General features: G+C 48.2%; 2 protein-coding genes across 2 annotated transcripts; both read left to right on the top strand.

Annotated features, from left to right (window-relative positions):
- Nucleotides 1-334: 334 nt before the first annotated feature.
- On the top strand, nucleotides 335-1,394 carry LOC146754076 (uncharacterized). Its single transcript, XM_085529509.1, has one exon. It carries the CDS (start codon nucleotides 500-502, stop codon nucleotides 1,163-1,165), a length of 666 nt encoding a protein of 221 aa, XP_085385635.1. The 5' UTR covers nucleotides 335-499; the 3' UTR covers nucleotides 1,166-1,394.
- A 2,037-nt stretch (nucleotides 1,395-3,431) lies between these two features.
- On the top strand, nucleotides 3,432-4,525 carry LOC146754075 (uncharacterized). Its single transcript, XM_085529157.1, has 2 exons — nucleotides 3,432-3,475; nucleotides 3,709-4,525. The coding sequence occupies exon 2, from the start codon at nucleotides 3,754-3,756 to the stop codon at nucleotides 4,294-4,296; it is 543 nt and encodes a 180-aa protein (XP_085385283.1). The 5' UTR covers nucleotides 3,432-3,475; nucleotides 3,709-3,753; the 3' UTR covers nucleotides 4,297-4,525.
- Nucleotides 4,526-14,687: the final 10,162 nt, after the last annotated feature.

Raw genomic sequence — 14,687 nt, 5'->3', positions numbered from 1 at the left:
CAGAATGCAGTGGCTGTGACTGCCCATGGCTTCACCACTATGCAGCCCCCAGGTCCCTCCCCCCACAGTTGGGCCATTGCTCCTACGGGTGCACAGGCACTGTGTACAGGCCGGAGCAGGACCGTGGGCAAGCGCCGAGGCTTGGCTTTCTGGAGAGCAGCAGCTTGTTGGCTGAGCGAAAGCAGTTTCTGCTGGTGTGGCTCAGCCCTCTGCTGAGCTGTGAGGAGCCGCGGGTCCCACAGGGCATCTGTCTTGGGGACACGGGCAGGACGAGGTGCTGCAGCTGTTGGCTCCTCTGAAGACTTTCTAAGAGTTCGTCTGTCTTCCTTGATCATCTCCTTCAGGTACTCTCTTGACTAAATTGAGACCTGCTGCTTGTCTGAGAGACAATGCAGGGGTCTGGTTAGTCTTGGTCTGGGGGCAGTCAAGGGGCCAGGCATGGAGGGAGCTGAGCCCATGGGACTGCCTGGCCCAAGGGCTGCTGCTCCTGTCAGACCTCATGGAGACCCTTTGGCAGGCTCTCCGTTCCACTCTCCAAGCTCAGGCCCATGGCACCTCTTTTATTTCCACCCCCCAGGAATTAGTTTCTGAGGAATCTCTGGAGGAGAGGGGCAGTGTTGCAATGGCCGGCAGGAGCCATCTGCAGCAGGAAGGCCCATCGGAGGCATCAGAAGACTACCGCTGCGCCATCTGCCTGGACAACATCAGCAACATGGCGTGCGTGTACCCGTGCTTCCATCGCTTCTGCACTGACTGCATCCAGCGGTGGGCTACCACGAGACCGGTGTGCCCACTTTGCAGGCAGCCTATTGACCGTGTCCTGCACACGGTGAGAGCAGACGACGACTACCAGGAGTACGTAGTCCGCTCATCCTCCCGTCAGCGGAGAAGAAGGGCAGCAGAGAGGTCCAGGAGCAGATCCCCGCTGCGGCACAGACGGCCCAGGAACAACGGGTTCCCAGCGAGGAGCAGCTCCACAGGCAGCGGCCAAGTGTCACGGGCTGACACAGCTCCGAGTGCTCCTGCAGCGAGCACTTCTGGGGAGCGAAGCCCACCGAGCGCAGCAGAGCGCATCGTCAGCCCTGGTGACGGAGAGCAAGTCCGCATTGGCACGCTGCTGCTGCCACCTCTACGGATCCAGCTCCCCAGTCTGACAGCGCAGTAAACATCTGGATGCTTTGCAGGGAATGGCTTTTACCAAAGAACAATCCCATGCACGGAATACTTCCCAGCGTTGTCTCAAGGGCACAGAAAATCAAGAGGGGAGAATTTCCTGGAGCATGCGGTGATTTCGTTTAATGGTAGCATCGCAACTGGGAATACTTCACTCTGTCAGTCCCAGCAGCTTAAGCCTTTCCCTGATGCTTCTCTACAACAGCAGCCCCACATCCTCCAGCCCAGGTGCCCGTGGCAGGGAGGCACAAGGGGGCCGATCATTTCCTCACTGACCAGAAAATTTGGGATAACAATGATGATGATTAAAGAGTATAAAAAAACAAGTGCGCACAGCGTAATTGTTCCCCACCCACCGGAGCAATACCCAGCCAGTGTCCAGGCAGCAGCCCCTACCACCAGCAGGTTCAGTTCCCTCCCACCTTCTGGTGAGCCCTCAGCCCCTCTAAGTCAGGGCAAATCCTTGAGTGTAAGCGCCCGTTGGCAAGAACTAACACATCACAAGTTGATTAATGGCGTTCTCATCCTAAATCCAAAGCACAGCACCACGCCAGCTGCTGGGATGAAAGCTAACCCCATCCCAGCCAAAGCCAGGGCAATGCCCTCCCCTCATTCTATACCATCTCCAGTGTGCTCAGGTCCCACACCTTCCAAGACATCCAAATCAACATCACATTTCCTGCCTTTTGATGCAAACACAGAGACAGAATTCCCCTAGTCCATGGCCATCCCTCAAAAATGTCTGTGGAGTTCATTTAGCACAAGGTGCCTCTGTTCAAAGGGTCTCCAAGGCCTTCAAGCACCAAATCCCAGCAGATTCCTGCATCTGCCACTCTTTGAGTGCGAGGCTGTCTCGCTCCAATTTATAGGAGGGAGGCAAGGTTCTCTGGTATATTATACCTGGCGTGAGATTAAGAAACAATGGTTTAAATGTTGGTCCGACCAGTTTATTACCAATAATAATCAACCGAGAAGATGGGGAAGAGAGAGTGGTGACTACTGAGAATGAGGGTGATGAGGAGGGGAAAGCGGGGGATAGGAAACGTAGGAAGAAAGCAAGAATTGCATAAAGTGAGGATAGTCACTAGCTGGATGCAGCAGAATCCCATCACACCTATTTCCATTGGCCCAAGGCAAAAGTTGTCCTGTCATATGGACTTAGACTTTGCAACTGTTACCTGGAGAGGGTGTGGCATTTCCCCCAATGGAGATCTTGTATGGATAAACCATGTCTGGGCATGGTTTCGGGCAGCACTAGAACAGGCTGGCTCTGCTCCAGTGGGGAGGTGGATGGGCTGGACTAAACGCTCTCCAGGAGTCCCTTTCAACCTCTGCCATTTGGTGATTTCTGGGGCTTTCCCTCTGGAGACAAGGTACCCGTCCTGCTCCTCGGACAAGCCTCTGAGCAGCTGAGCCATGGCACTTGGCCACATGAAGCACCCTTTGCCACTCTGGGGCACGTCTACCACACTGTCAACGGTTTAGTGCTGATCAGGCCCAGTTCTGTGACTGATGGGGCAGGGGGACCCACAGACCCATGCCCTGGGAAGGGGAAAGGGGGAAAAGCGGGAAGGGCAGGGAGATGGGCCTAAAACAAAACAGTGATAGTGATCCAAGGAGGAAAGTTAATTTACTAAATAAGGTACGGGAATGCAAGACAACACAATGCAAAATAATATAATCATAATTGAAGCTAATCAATCACATACATTGAGAGAGTGTACAAAAACCAAAGGCCTTACTCTAATGCCGAAGGTGAGGCAGCTAGGGAGCAACACAAGGCAGAGGCGAGCAGAAAAGGGAAAAGGGACATCTCATGACCTGCAAATAGTTTTATTTTTCCCTCTGAAAAGAAGATGGAACCTGAGCAGTAAACAGATGCTATGATGTGGACTACCGATAACAAAAATCATCACGCCATGTCACTCACTTGGTGGCCCTCCTGGCCACTGTGATGTCAGAATGCAGTGGCTGTGACTGCCCATGGCTTCACCACTATGCAGCCCCCAGGTCCCTCCCCCCACAGTTGGGCCATTGCTCCTACGGGTGCACAGGCACTGTGTACAGGCCGGAGCAGGACCGTGGGCAAGCGCCGAGGCTTGGCTTTCTGGAGAGCAGCAGCTTGTTGGCTGAGCGAAAGCAGTTTCTGCTGGTGTGGCTCAGCCCTCTGCTGAGCTGTGAGGAGCCGCGGGTCCCACAGGGCATCTGTCTTGGGGACACGGGCAGGACGAGGTGCTGCAGCTGTTGGCTCCTCTGAAGACTTTCCAAGAGTTCGTCTGTCTTCCTTGATCATCTCCTTCAGGTACTCTCTTGACTAAATTGAGACCTGCTGCTTGTCTGAGAGACAATGCAGGGGTCTGGTTAGTCTTGGTCTGGGGGCAGTCAAGGGGCCAGGCATGGAGGGAGCTGAGCCCATGGGACTGCCTGGCCCAAGGGCTGCTGCTCCTGTCAGACCTCATGGAGACCCTTTGGCAGGCTCTCCGTTCCACTCTCCAAGCTCAGGCCCATGGCACCTCTTTTATTTCCACCCCCCAGGAATTAGTTTCTGAGGAATCTCTGGAGGAGAGGGGCAGTGTTGCAATGGCCGGCAGGAGCCATCTGCAGCAGGAAGGCCCATCGGAGGCATCAGAAGACTACCGCTGCGCCATCTGCCTGGACAACATCAGCAACATGGCGTGCGTGTACCCGTGCTTCCATCGCTTCTGCACTGACTGCATCCAGCGGTGGGCTACCACGAGACCGGTGTGCCCACTTTGCAGGCAGCCTATTGACCGTGTCCTGCACACGGTGAGAGCAGACGACGACTACCAGGAGTACGTAGTCCGCTCATCCTCCCGTCAGCGGAGAAGAAGGGCAGCAGAGAGGTCCAGGAGCAGATCCCCGCTGCGGCACAGACGGCCCAGGAACAACGGGTTCCCAGCGAGGAGCAGCTCCACAGGCAGCGGCCAAGTGTCACGGGCTGACACAGCTCCGAGTGCTCCTGCAGCGAGCACTTCTGGGGAGCGAAGCCCACCGAGCGCAGCAGAGCGCATCGTCAGCCCTGGTGACGGAGAGCAAGTCCGCATTGGCACGCTGCTGCTGCCACCTCTACGGATCCAGCTCCCCAGTCTGACAGCGCAGTAAACATCTGGATGCTTTGCAGGGAATGGCTTTTACCAAAGAACAATCCCATGCACGGAATACTTCCCAGCGTTGTCTCAAGGGCACAGAAAATCAAGAGGGGAGAATTTCCTGGAGCATGCGGTGATTTCGTTTAATGGTAGCATCGCAACTGGGAATACTTCACTCTGTCAGTCCCAGCAGCTTAAGCCTTTCCCTGATGCTTCTCTACAACAGCAGCCCCACATCCTCCAGCCCAGGTGCCCGTGGCAGGGAGGCACAAGGGGGCCGATCATTTCCTCACTGACCAGAAAATTTGGGATAACAATGATGATGATTAAAGAGTATAAAAAAACAAGTGCGCACAGCGTAATTGTTCCCCACCCACCGGAGCAATACCCAGCCAGTGTCCAGGCAGCAGCCCCTACCACCAGCAGGTTCAGTTCCCTCCCACCTTCTGGTGAGCCCTCAGCCCCTCTAAGTCAGGGCAAATCCTTGAGTGTAAGCGCCCGTTGGCAAGAACTAACACATCACAAGTTGATTAATGGCGTTCTCATCCTAAATCCAAAGCACAGCACCACGCCAGCTGCTGGGATGAAAGCTAACCCCATCCCAGCCAAAGCCAGGGCAATGCCCTCCCCTCATTCTATACCATCTCCAGTGTGCTCAGGTCCCACACCTTCCAAGACATCCAAATCAACATCACATTTCCTGCCTTTTGATGCAAACACAGAGACAGAATTCCCCTAGTCCATGGCCATCCCTCAAAAATGTCTGTGGAGTTCATTTAGCACAAGGTGCCTCTGTTCAAAGGGTCTCCAAGGCCTTCAAGCACCAAATCCCAGCAGATTCCTGCATCTGCCACTCTTTGAGTGCGAGGCTGTCTCGCTCCAATTTATAGGAGGGAGGCAAGGTTCTCTGGTATATTATACCTGGCGTGAGATTAAGAAACAATGGTTTAAATGTTGGTCCGACCAGTTTATTACCAATAATAATCAACCGAGAAGATGGGGAAGAGAGAGTGGTGACTACTGAGAATGAGGGTGATGAGGAGGGGAAAGCGGGGGATAGGAAACGTAGGAAGAAAGCAAGAATTGCATAAAGTGAGGATAGTCACTAGCTGGATGCAGCAGAATCCCATCACACCTATTTCCATTGGCCCAAGGCAAAAGTTGTCCTGTCATATGGACTTAGACTTTGCAACTGTTACCTGGAGAGGGTGTGGCATTTCCCCCAATGGAGATCTTGTATGGATAAACCATGTCTGGGCATGGTTTCGGGCAGCACTAGAACAGGCTGGCTCTGCTCCAGTGGGGAGGTGGATGGGCTGGACTAAACGCTCTCCAGGAGTCCCTTTCAACCTCTGCCATTTGGTGATTTCTGGGGCTTTCCCTCTGGAGACAAGGTACCCGTCCTGCTCCTCGGACAAGCCTCTGAGCAGCTGAGCCATGGCACTTGGCCACATGAAGCACCCTTTGCCACTCTGGGGCACGTCTACCACACTGTCAACGGTTTAGTGCTGATCAGGCCCAGTTCTGTGACTGATGGGGCAGGGGGACCCACAGACCCATGCCCTGGGAAGGGGAAAGGGGGAAAAGCGGGAAGGGCAGGGAGATGGGCCTAAAACAAAACAGTGATAGTGATCCAAGGAGGAAAGTTAATTTACTAAATAAGGTACGGGAATGCAAGACAACACAATGCAAAATAATATAATCATAATTGAAGCTAATCAATCACATACATTGAGAGAGTGTACAAAAACCAAAGGCCTTACTCTAATGCCGAAGGTGAGGCAGCTAGGGAGCAACACAAGGCAGAGGCGAGCAGAAAAGGGAAAAGGGACATCTCATGACCTGCAAATAGTTTTATTTTTCCCTCTGAAAAGAAGATGGAACCTGAGCAGTAAACAGATGCTATGATGTGGACTACCGATAACAAAAATCATCACGCCATGTCACTCACTTGGTGGCCCTCCTGGCCACTGTGATGTCAGAATGCAGTGGCTGTGACTGCCCATGGCTTCACCACTATGCAGCCCCCAGGTCCCTCCCCCCACAGTTGGGCCATTGCTCCTACGGGTGCACAGGCACTGTGTACAGGCCGGAGCAGGACCGTGGGCAAGCGCCGAGGCTTGGCTTTCTGGAGAGCAGCAGCTTGTTGGCTGAGCGAAAGCAGTTTCTGCTGGTGTGGCTCAGCCCTCTGCTGAGCTGTGAGGAGCCGCGGGTCCCACAGGGCATCTGTCTTGGGGACACGGGCAGGACGAGGTGCTGCAGCTGTTGGCTCCTCTGAAGACTTTCTAAGAGTTCGTCTGTCTTCCTTGATCATCTCCTTCAGGTACTCTCTTGACTAAATTGAGACCTGCTGCTTGTCTGAGAGACAATGCAGGGGTCTGGTTAGTCTTGGTCTGGGGGCAGTCAAGGGGCCAGGCATGGAGGGAGCTGAGCCCATGGGACTGCCTGGCCCAAGGGCTGCTGCTCCTGTCAGACCTAATGGAGACCCTTTGGCAGGCTCTCCGTTCCACTCTCCAAGCTCAGGCCCATGGCACCTCTTTTATTTCCACCCCCCAGGAATTAGTTTCTGAGGAATCTCTGGAGGAGAGGGGCAGTGTTGCAATGGCCGGCAGGAGCCATCTGCAGCAGGAAGGCCCATCGGAGGCATCAGAAGACTACCGCTGCGCCATCTGCCTGGACAACATCAGCAACATGGCGTGCGTGTACCCATGCTTCCATCGCTTCTGTACTGACTGCATCCAGCGGTGGGCTACCACGAGACCGGTGTGCCCACTTTGCAGGCAGCCTATTGACCGTGTCCTGCACACGGTGAGAGCAGACGACGACTACCAGGAGTACGTAGTCCGCTCATCCTCCCATCGGCAGAGAAGAAGGGCAGCAGAGAGGTCCAGGAGCAGATCCCCGCTGCGGCACAGACGGCCCAGGAACAACGGGTTCCCAGCGAGGAGCAGCTCCACAGGCAGCGGCCAAGTGTCACGGGCTGACACAGCTCCGAGTGCTCCTGCAGCGAGCACTTCTGGGGAGCGAAGCCCACCGAGCGCAGCAGAGCGCATCGTCAGCCCTGGTGACGGAGAGCAAGTCCGCATTGGCACGCTGCTGCTGCCACCTCTACGGATCCAGCTCCCCAGTCGGACAGCGCAGTAAACATCTGGATGCTTTGCAGGGAATGGCTTTTACCAAAGAACAATCCCATGCAGGGAATACTTCCCAGCGTTGTCTCAAGGGCACAGAAAATCAAGAGGGGAGAATTTCCTGGAGCATGCGGTGATTTCGTTTAATGGTAGCATCGCAACTGGGAATACTTCACTCTGTCAGTCCCAGCAGCTTAAGCCTTTCCCTGATGCTTCTCTACAACAGCAGCCCCACATCCTCCAGCCCAGGTGCCCGTGGCAGGGAGGCACAAGGGGGCCGATCATTTCCTCACTGACCAGAAAATTTGGGATAACAATGATGATGATTAAAGAGTATAAAAAAACAAGTGCGCACAGCGTAATTGTTCCCCACCCACCGGAGCAATACCCAGCCAGTGTCCAGGCAGCAGCCCCTACCACCAGCAGGTTCAGTTCCCTCCCACCTTCTGGTGAGCCCTCAGCCCCTCTAAGTCAGGGCAAATCCTTGAGTGTAAGCGCCCGTTGGCAAGAACTAACACATCACAAGTTGATTAAGGGCGTTCTCATCCTAAATCCAAAGCACAGCACCACGCCAGCTGCTGGGATGAAAGCTAACCCCATCCCAGCCACAGCCAGGACAATGCCCTCCCCTCATTCTATACCATCTCCAGTGTGCTCAGGTCCCACACCTTCCAAGACATCCAAATCAACATCACATTTCCTGCCTTTTGATGCAAACACAGAGACAGAATTCCCCTAGTCCATGGCCATCCCTCAAAAATGTCTGTGGAGTTCATTTAGCATAAGGTGCCTCTGTTCAAAGGGTCTCCAAGGCCTTCAAGCACCAAATCCCAGCAGATTCCTGCATCTGCCACTCTTTGAGTGCGAGGCTGTCTCGCTCCAATTTATAGGAGGGAGGCAAGGTTCTCTGGTATATTATACCTGGCGTGAGATTAAGAAACAATGGTTTAAATGTTGATCCGACCAGTTTATTACCAATAATAATCAACCGAGAAGATGGGGAAGAGAGAGTGGTGACTACTGAGAATGAGGGTGATGAGGAGGGGAAAGCGGGGGATAGGAAACGTAGGAAGAAAGCAAGAATTGCATAATGTGCACGTGGACGCAGCAGCATCTCATCACACGTCTTTCCATTGCTCCAAGGCAAAACGCTGAGTAGTGCAGCAGCAGAAGGGAGCAGCAGCCTCGTGGATGTCCAGAAGCAGCAAGGGTGTGCTGCACAGAGTACGTTGTGGAGGAAGCAGCAGGGTCTCATGTAGCAGGCCTTGGAGAGTCTGTTGGCAGCAGCTGAGCAGCAGCAAGGACTCTGAAGCCAGATACCTTTCTTGTTCTTTAGCATGCAGGCTTTTTCTTCAGCATGCAGTTGTCGGGTCGTGGGGAATCTGATGTCAGAAATCTTTCTTGTTTACACTGTGAGGAATCTGATGTCAGAAAACCTAACCTCGTTGTTGCTGATCACTCTTTTATCCTTTTTTTCTTGCCTAAGTGACATTCCTGGATGCTTGGGTAAGAGCGCAGCACCCCCTGAGGTGGCCATCTTCCTCGAGACAAGCCCACACAAAAGACCATTTCATGGTCATCCACCTGCAGTTAATCTCCCTCTCAGCCACTAGCCCTGTTTGTCTGTGTCCCTCAGATAAAGGAATTCTCAGCCCTTGCCCAGGACTTGCTTGGACTTGTCCATCCTCAGCAAAGTTTGAGGCAACAGTGTTAAAGCATGGCCTTTTACTGAGGCCTGCTAAGCACAGGCGACAGAAGAGATATGCATGAGCCTGCTGGAGCTGCCTCCTCTGCACTCTTGCTGCTGGCTGCTACCACTGTCTGGGCCCAGACATACGGCCAGTCCTTTCTGTCCCGGTGCGATGAGTCCCCAGTAAGTTCCATGGGCAGTGACCAAGTTTCAAGGCCTGACAAAGCTCCGGGGTCCTCAAGCAGCAGCTCCCATCAGGCTGCTGCACCCAACACTTCTGGGGAGGTAATTCATCCAGCCACAGGGGAGCACCTGTTCAGCTGCAGCCTGATTCTTGTGCTGGTTGTTTTGGTGCCGTCCAGCAGCAGCTCATGAAGATGGCTGATGTGATGAACACTTGGCCCCTGCTGTTCATTTGCCTTCATCTCTTTCTGCTGGGACTTTCTCAGGGGTAGAGTCAGGTACAAGGCCTGTCTATGGCTTTTCAGAAGCTGCAGTGGCAGTCACAGGAGCTGCAGTAGCTGGAGGGCCTGTCAGAGCCATTGGATAAGCTGCACAGCCTGTCATACACTTTGTAAAAGCTGCAGGGCTTGTCACAGGTATTAGAGCATCTGCAGAGACTGTCACAGGGTTTGGATCAGCTGTGGGGCCTGTTACAGGCATTGGAGTAGCTGCAGGGCCTCTCTGAGGAGTTTAGGTGGGTTTAGCTCCTGTCACAGGTCTTGGAGTAGCTGCAGATTCTGTGGCAGGGGCAGATCTGTCTGAATCTTTTTTAAAAGATACCAAGATCAAAGGCTGCCAATTTAGATGTCAAGACCTTGAGCTGGCACTTGGTTGAAGATGGATATTCAAGATATTGTAAATCTTTCCCAAATAGTGTGAGCAGCTCAAAAGTACCAAAGTTGTACAGTAGGTTGTTCCCTTCAGGCAAATTTTCCCTTCAGGAAATCCTCAATTGCTCAAAAGGGCAGCAGAGTTTCCCATTTCTTTTTTCCAGTTTCCAAATAAACTTGGACAGACCAATGCAGAAAGCTTCCCAGAGGGTCGACATCCCCAGTGCATCCTTTCAAGACATAAACCAAAAAATAAGATTGATGTGTCTATTGTGACTGTAAAGACAGTTTTGATCAGAACTAAAGCTAGAGTAATGGTATTTTAAAACACTAATGATGCAGTAGAACTGAAAAGTTCCACCATTTTTGTGATTGCATTTGTGTTAGTAAGCTGAACCTATTTTTATTTCCACACCAGCAGCTCACCAGAGAAGCAACAGTCCCAAAGTTCATCACTTCTAATGTAATTTGTACAGCCAGAGTCAGCTTGAAGTTCTTAGCACTCTATAAATATACATTTATCCTGTTACTTACAGTCTCATCTTAAAAAACAGGCTTCTTTAGTACCTTCTGGAACAGCTGGAAGCAATAGTTACAGAGGGAATATAATTACAACTGACTTGGCTGACTAGCTCACAAAATGTTATTGTCCCAGAGCAAAAATAGTTAATAGTTTTGAAACTAAAATTTTGAACTAAATATTAAAGAAACATCACAGCTTTCATTTTAGAAGGCATTGTGCATTGCAGCTGCTGCAAATATTAAGCTCAATACACAGTCCTCAGGAGAACTCTTATCTCTATCAGACCTTTGGGAAATGCATTCTAATACTTCCCTCATTACCTTGCAGTGTAAAATAGGTAAGATGCTGTCCATTCAAATAATCATAAATAAAAGGCTACCTCTTCAAATCAACACAAGTAGCACCAGCATAAATGAATGACATCCATTTTACTTTGAATATTAATCCACAATAGTAAAGAGTGATATTTCTTCTGGAGTGAGAGACCATTGGCATAGCAAGACCCACATTCAATGAGAATTTGATAACATAAGAGACTAAATCATTTAAAACATTATTGAAGTTTCTTCATATGGTCATTTGCATTATCCATTCAAGCAAATTAGCTCTAATATTTTATATAAGTTTATATGTATTTTTATAATATATCAATAGATAATATGTATTTACAGACATATATTTACACATATATATAAATCTTTGAAAAGGTGCGGAGGAAAAAACAAATGGAAGTCACTAAGTATATGCATTCCTAAGAGGAAAAAAATGATTCTAGAGAAAGATGGCAATTAGAAAGCAGAAACTTGTCATCCATAAACATTAGGTCTTAAATGAAAGAGATCCAGGCTTGGGAAAGAGAGTATTTGCACATGAATGAGTGTGAGCAAATACTATCACCTTTTTTTGTGATAGATTATCCAGGCTTACACTGTACCCAAAGTGAATGGGATAGTTGTTAATTTGGAAAGAAATAAGTAGGGTGTCTAACAAAATCTGAAATTTTCTACAGATCTGTAGTTTCCTCTCTCTCACACACATTAGATTAGGATCAAATACGATCTTAATAAGAAGATTAGATTGAAATGCAAACTTATTCTAATGAAATCTGTAATACTCTGAAGTCAGAGTATTATTTCCATTACACCTGGAAAAAATATTACCTCTTTGCTATGCTGCAAAGACTATCCTGCAGCTGCAGTGTTGAAGAATCAGAAATTAATATCTCAGAGCTGCAGGATAAACAGCAGAGCATCCAGTCAACCCAATGTATTTTCTGATCTAACTGAAGATTTGGCACTTGACAATAATTTCTCAGTATTTCTCAGTATTGCTAGAAAGGCTGGGAAGAGCTTTGCCAGCTGGTGCAAAGAAATTTCTGTAACATCCTCGAGAAAGCTGTTGTGTGGAGATGTGAAACTGGAATGTACTAGAGCAACCCTATCTTTTCTGCTGAAGAGCAAAACAGGAGTCCATTTCCTGGACTAATTCAACACCATAAAGGCAGGCACCAGTGTCCAACAAAATGCACAATTTCTTATTTATTTTTAGCTGAAAAGGTGCTTTCATCTGTGTATGTTCTGCTTCTGAGCATCTGATCTAAGGTATTGGAAAGTTAGCAGGCAAACATGAGCATTAGACTGAGAAGCTGAAATTAATAATCAGCCCCTTCTGCATGCCGGGGTTTTTGTTTTTGTTGTTGTTGATTTCTTTGTTTGCCATTCTTTTTCTTTCTTTTTGTGTTTTTTAAAATTTATTATTATTATTATTATTTACATTTACCAAATTTGAAAAACAAAGGCAATGAATAGTGTTAAGCATATATGCATAAGATTCAGTGCTGCTGTTTGATTGTTATAAATCCATCAAAAGTTAAAAGCAGAAATTTGCATGGATAGGTTGGTGATCAAAGAAAACATCTGATGAATAGTATTTTTCATACCTACAGCCATTTTCTTTTATTCAGTTCTACACATGCAGCGTACGTAAACTACTCTTTACAAACTGAAGAAAAAGCATAGGTTTATTTACAGTTCTTTGCCCCAAATGAGGATAATTACATAAAACTGATCCTTTGAAAGCAAATGTTTCATTTTTGATTTTCAGTACAATTAGGTACAATTAGCAGCAAAACAAAACATAATTAAATTCTTTTTCAAAGCAAAACAGGCTTTTTTGCTAATTCCTTTATTATCACTGGGAAAAAGAAACAAACCCACACACAAACAACAAAAGTTACCAGCCGGTGCTGTTGTAAAGAGTTATTTAAATCTCAGAACATTACTAAGAACAGGTATAAGAGGAAATAGAGAAAGAACTAAGGAAGAATAATGTTTTTTGGCTGGAACATTTTGTTTCACAAAGACAACATTTGTACTCCTTAAAAGCCTTTAGGAGGAAAATATCACTGTGGTGAAGTTGCAGTTTCCTGGTTTGATGCTCTCTTTTGCCTTGAATTCCAGGTATCTTTTCAAAAACATAATCTATACTTAATAAAAAGCGAACATGAAAATAAATTACCATTTAACTTGTTCAGACATGTTTTAATATGAAATGATTTTTTAAATTCACCGTTACAATAAGCTTAAAAGTTAAATAACAGATTTTCCACGTAATCAAAAACAACCTTTTCAAATGCCTTTTCAAAGGGGCGTTCAGTATGTGAGTACTTACTAAGTTCTTTGAGTGAGAATCGCTTTTATTTACAGCTATTTCCTTGAAAAATGCTTGGTTTTCTTTGTTTTCAGTATTTCAGTGGTCCTGTGCCTCTTTGAAATGAATAAATTGTTTTTGCAACAGTTATTTTCTCATTCAAAATGTTATTTTTCCTTTTTAATTTTTTTTAAATTATTATTATTTTTACATTGGCTTTGTTAAAACTGCATAAATTGGAGCTCAGGACATTATTTTTCAGTCACATTAAGGCAGCTAACTTGTCTCTCATATCGTCAGAATAGATAAGCTCGGCAGATATTAAGGAAAAATCATATAGCACTTTTTACAGCACCAGTGAGAGGGCTTAGCAAGGTCTTGAGCACATTAGTGAACTATTCATTGCATCCTCAGTTTCTTTAACATGAAAGCTTATCTGGCGGGCATCCAGTTTATAGAGCACCATTTTCTCTACAGAAGTCACTCTGACCGTGAATGTAAAAACACATTCTGAAAGCCAGAAAGACCCCATTATGCAGTGGTTTCTGCAAATATACTTCTGTTGTACATATGTGGCCTCTTTCATGTCACTAGTAGTTCTTCCCTCCTTGACATTTTGAAGTCTGAGAATGGAATAAACAGCAGATGTTTCGTGATTATTTTTAAGATTATTTCCCTAGTTGCTCTGGGAAACTAGGAGGAAAAAAAAAAAAAAAAAAGAAAAAAAAATCACCGAGGAGACCTTACATTGAAATGCCCTGCTCTGCAGTTTGGGACTCCTTCCAGTAGCAATTTCTAGTAGCCTGAATATAAATTCTTACAGAATGATGTTTCAAGTTACATCTTTTCATGTTGAAAGCCACATCCATCTCTAGGGTTCTCCCTTCCTTCCTTCCTTCCTTCCTTCCTTCCTTCCTTCCTTCCTTCCTTCCTTCCTTCCTTCCTTCCTTCCTTCCTTCCTTCCTTCCTTCCTTCCTTCCTTCCTTCCTTCCTTCCTTCCTTCCTTCCTTCCTTCCTTCCTTCCTTCCTTCCTTCCTTCCTTCCTTCCTTCCTTCCTTCCTTCCTTCCTTCCTTCCTTCCTTCCTTCCTTCCTTCCTTCCTTCCTTCCTTCCTTCCTTCCTTCCTTCCTTCCTTCCTTCCTTCCTTCCTTCCTTCCTTCCTTCCTTCCTTCCTTCCTTCCTTCCTTCCTTCCTTCCTTCCTTCCTTCCTTCCTTCCTTCCTTCCTTTCCTTCCTTCCTTCCTTCCTTCCTTCCTTCCTTCCTTCCTTCCTTCCTTCCTTCCTTCCTTCCTTCCTTCCTTCCTTCCTTCTTCCTTCCTTCCTTCCTTCCTTCCTTCCTTCCTTCCTTCCTTCCTTCCTTCCTTCCTTCCTTCCTTCCTTCCTTCCTTCCTTCCTTCCTTCCTTCCTTCCCTCCTTCCTTCCCTCCTTCCTTCCCTCCTTCCTTCCCTCCTTTCCCCCCTTCCTCCCCCTTCCTCCCCCTTCCTCCCCCCCCCCCCCCTTCTTTCCTTCTCTTTCTTTCCTTCTCTTTCTTTCCTTCTCTTTCTTTCCTTCTCTTTCTTTCCTTCTCTTTCTTTCCTTCT

The sequence above is a fragment of the Coturnix japonica genome, chromosome Z (assembly GCF_054131305.1).
Source record: "Coturnix japonica strain WE chromosome Z, WE-NBRP24, whole genome shotgun sequence".
NCBI classification, from domain to species: domain Eukaryota; kingdom Metazoa; phylum Chordata; class Aves; order Galliformes; family Phasianidae; genus Coturnix; species Coturnix japonica.
This window is presented reverse-complemented; position numbering and strand designations above follow the sequence as displayed.

Coding starts and splice junctions, on each gene's coding strand:
- LOC146754075 (XM_085529157.1), top strand. CDS start 3,754: ATGGCCGGCAGGAGCCATCTGCAGCAGGAAGGCCCATCGGAGGCATCA.
- LOC146754076 (XM_085529509.1), top strand. CDS start 500: ATGGAGACCCTTTGGCAGGCTCTCCGTTCCACTCTCCAAGCTCAGGCC.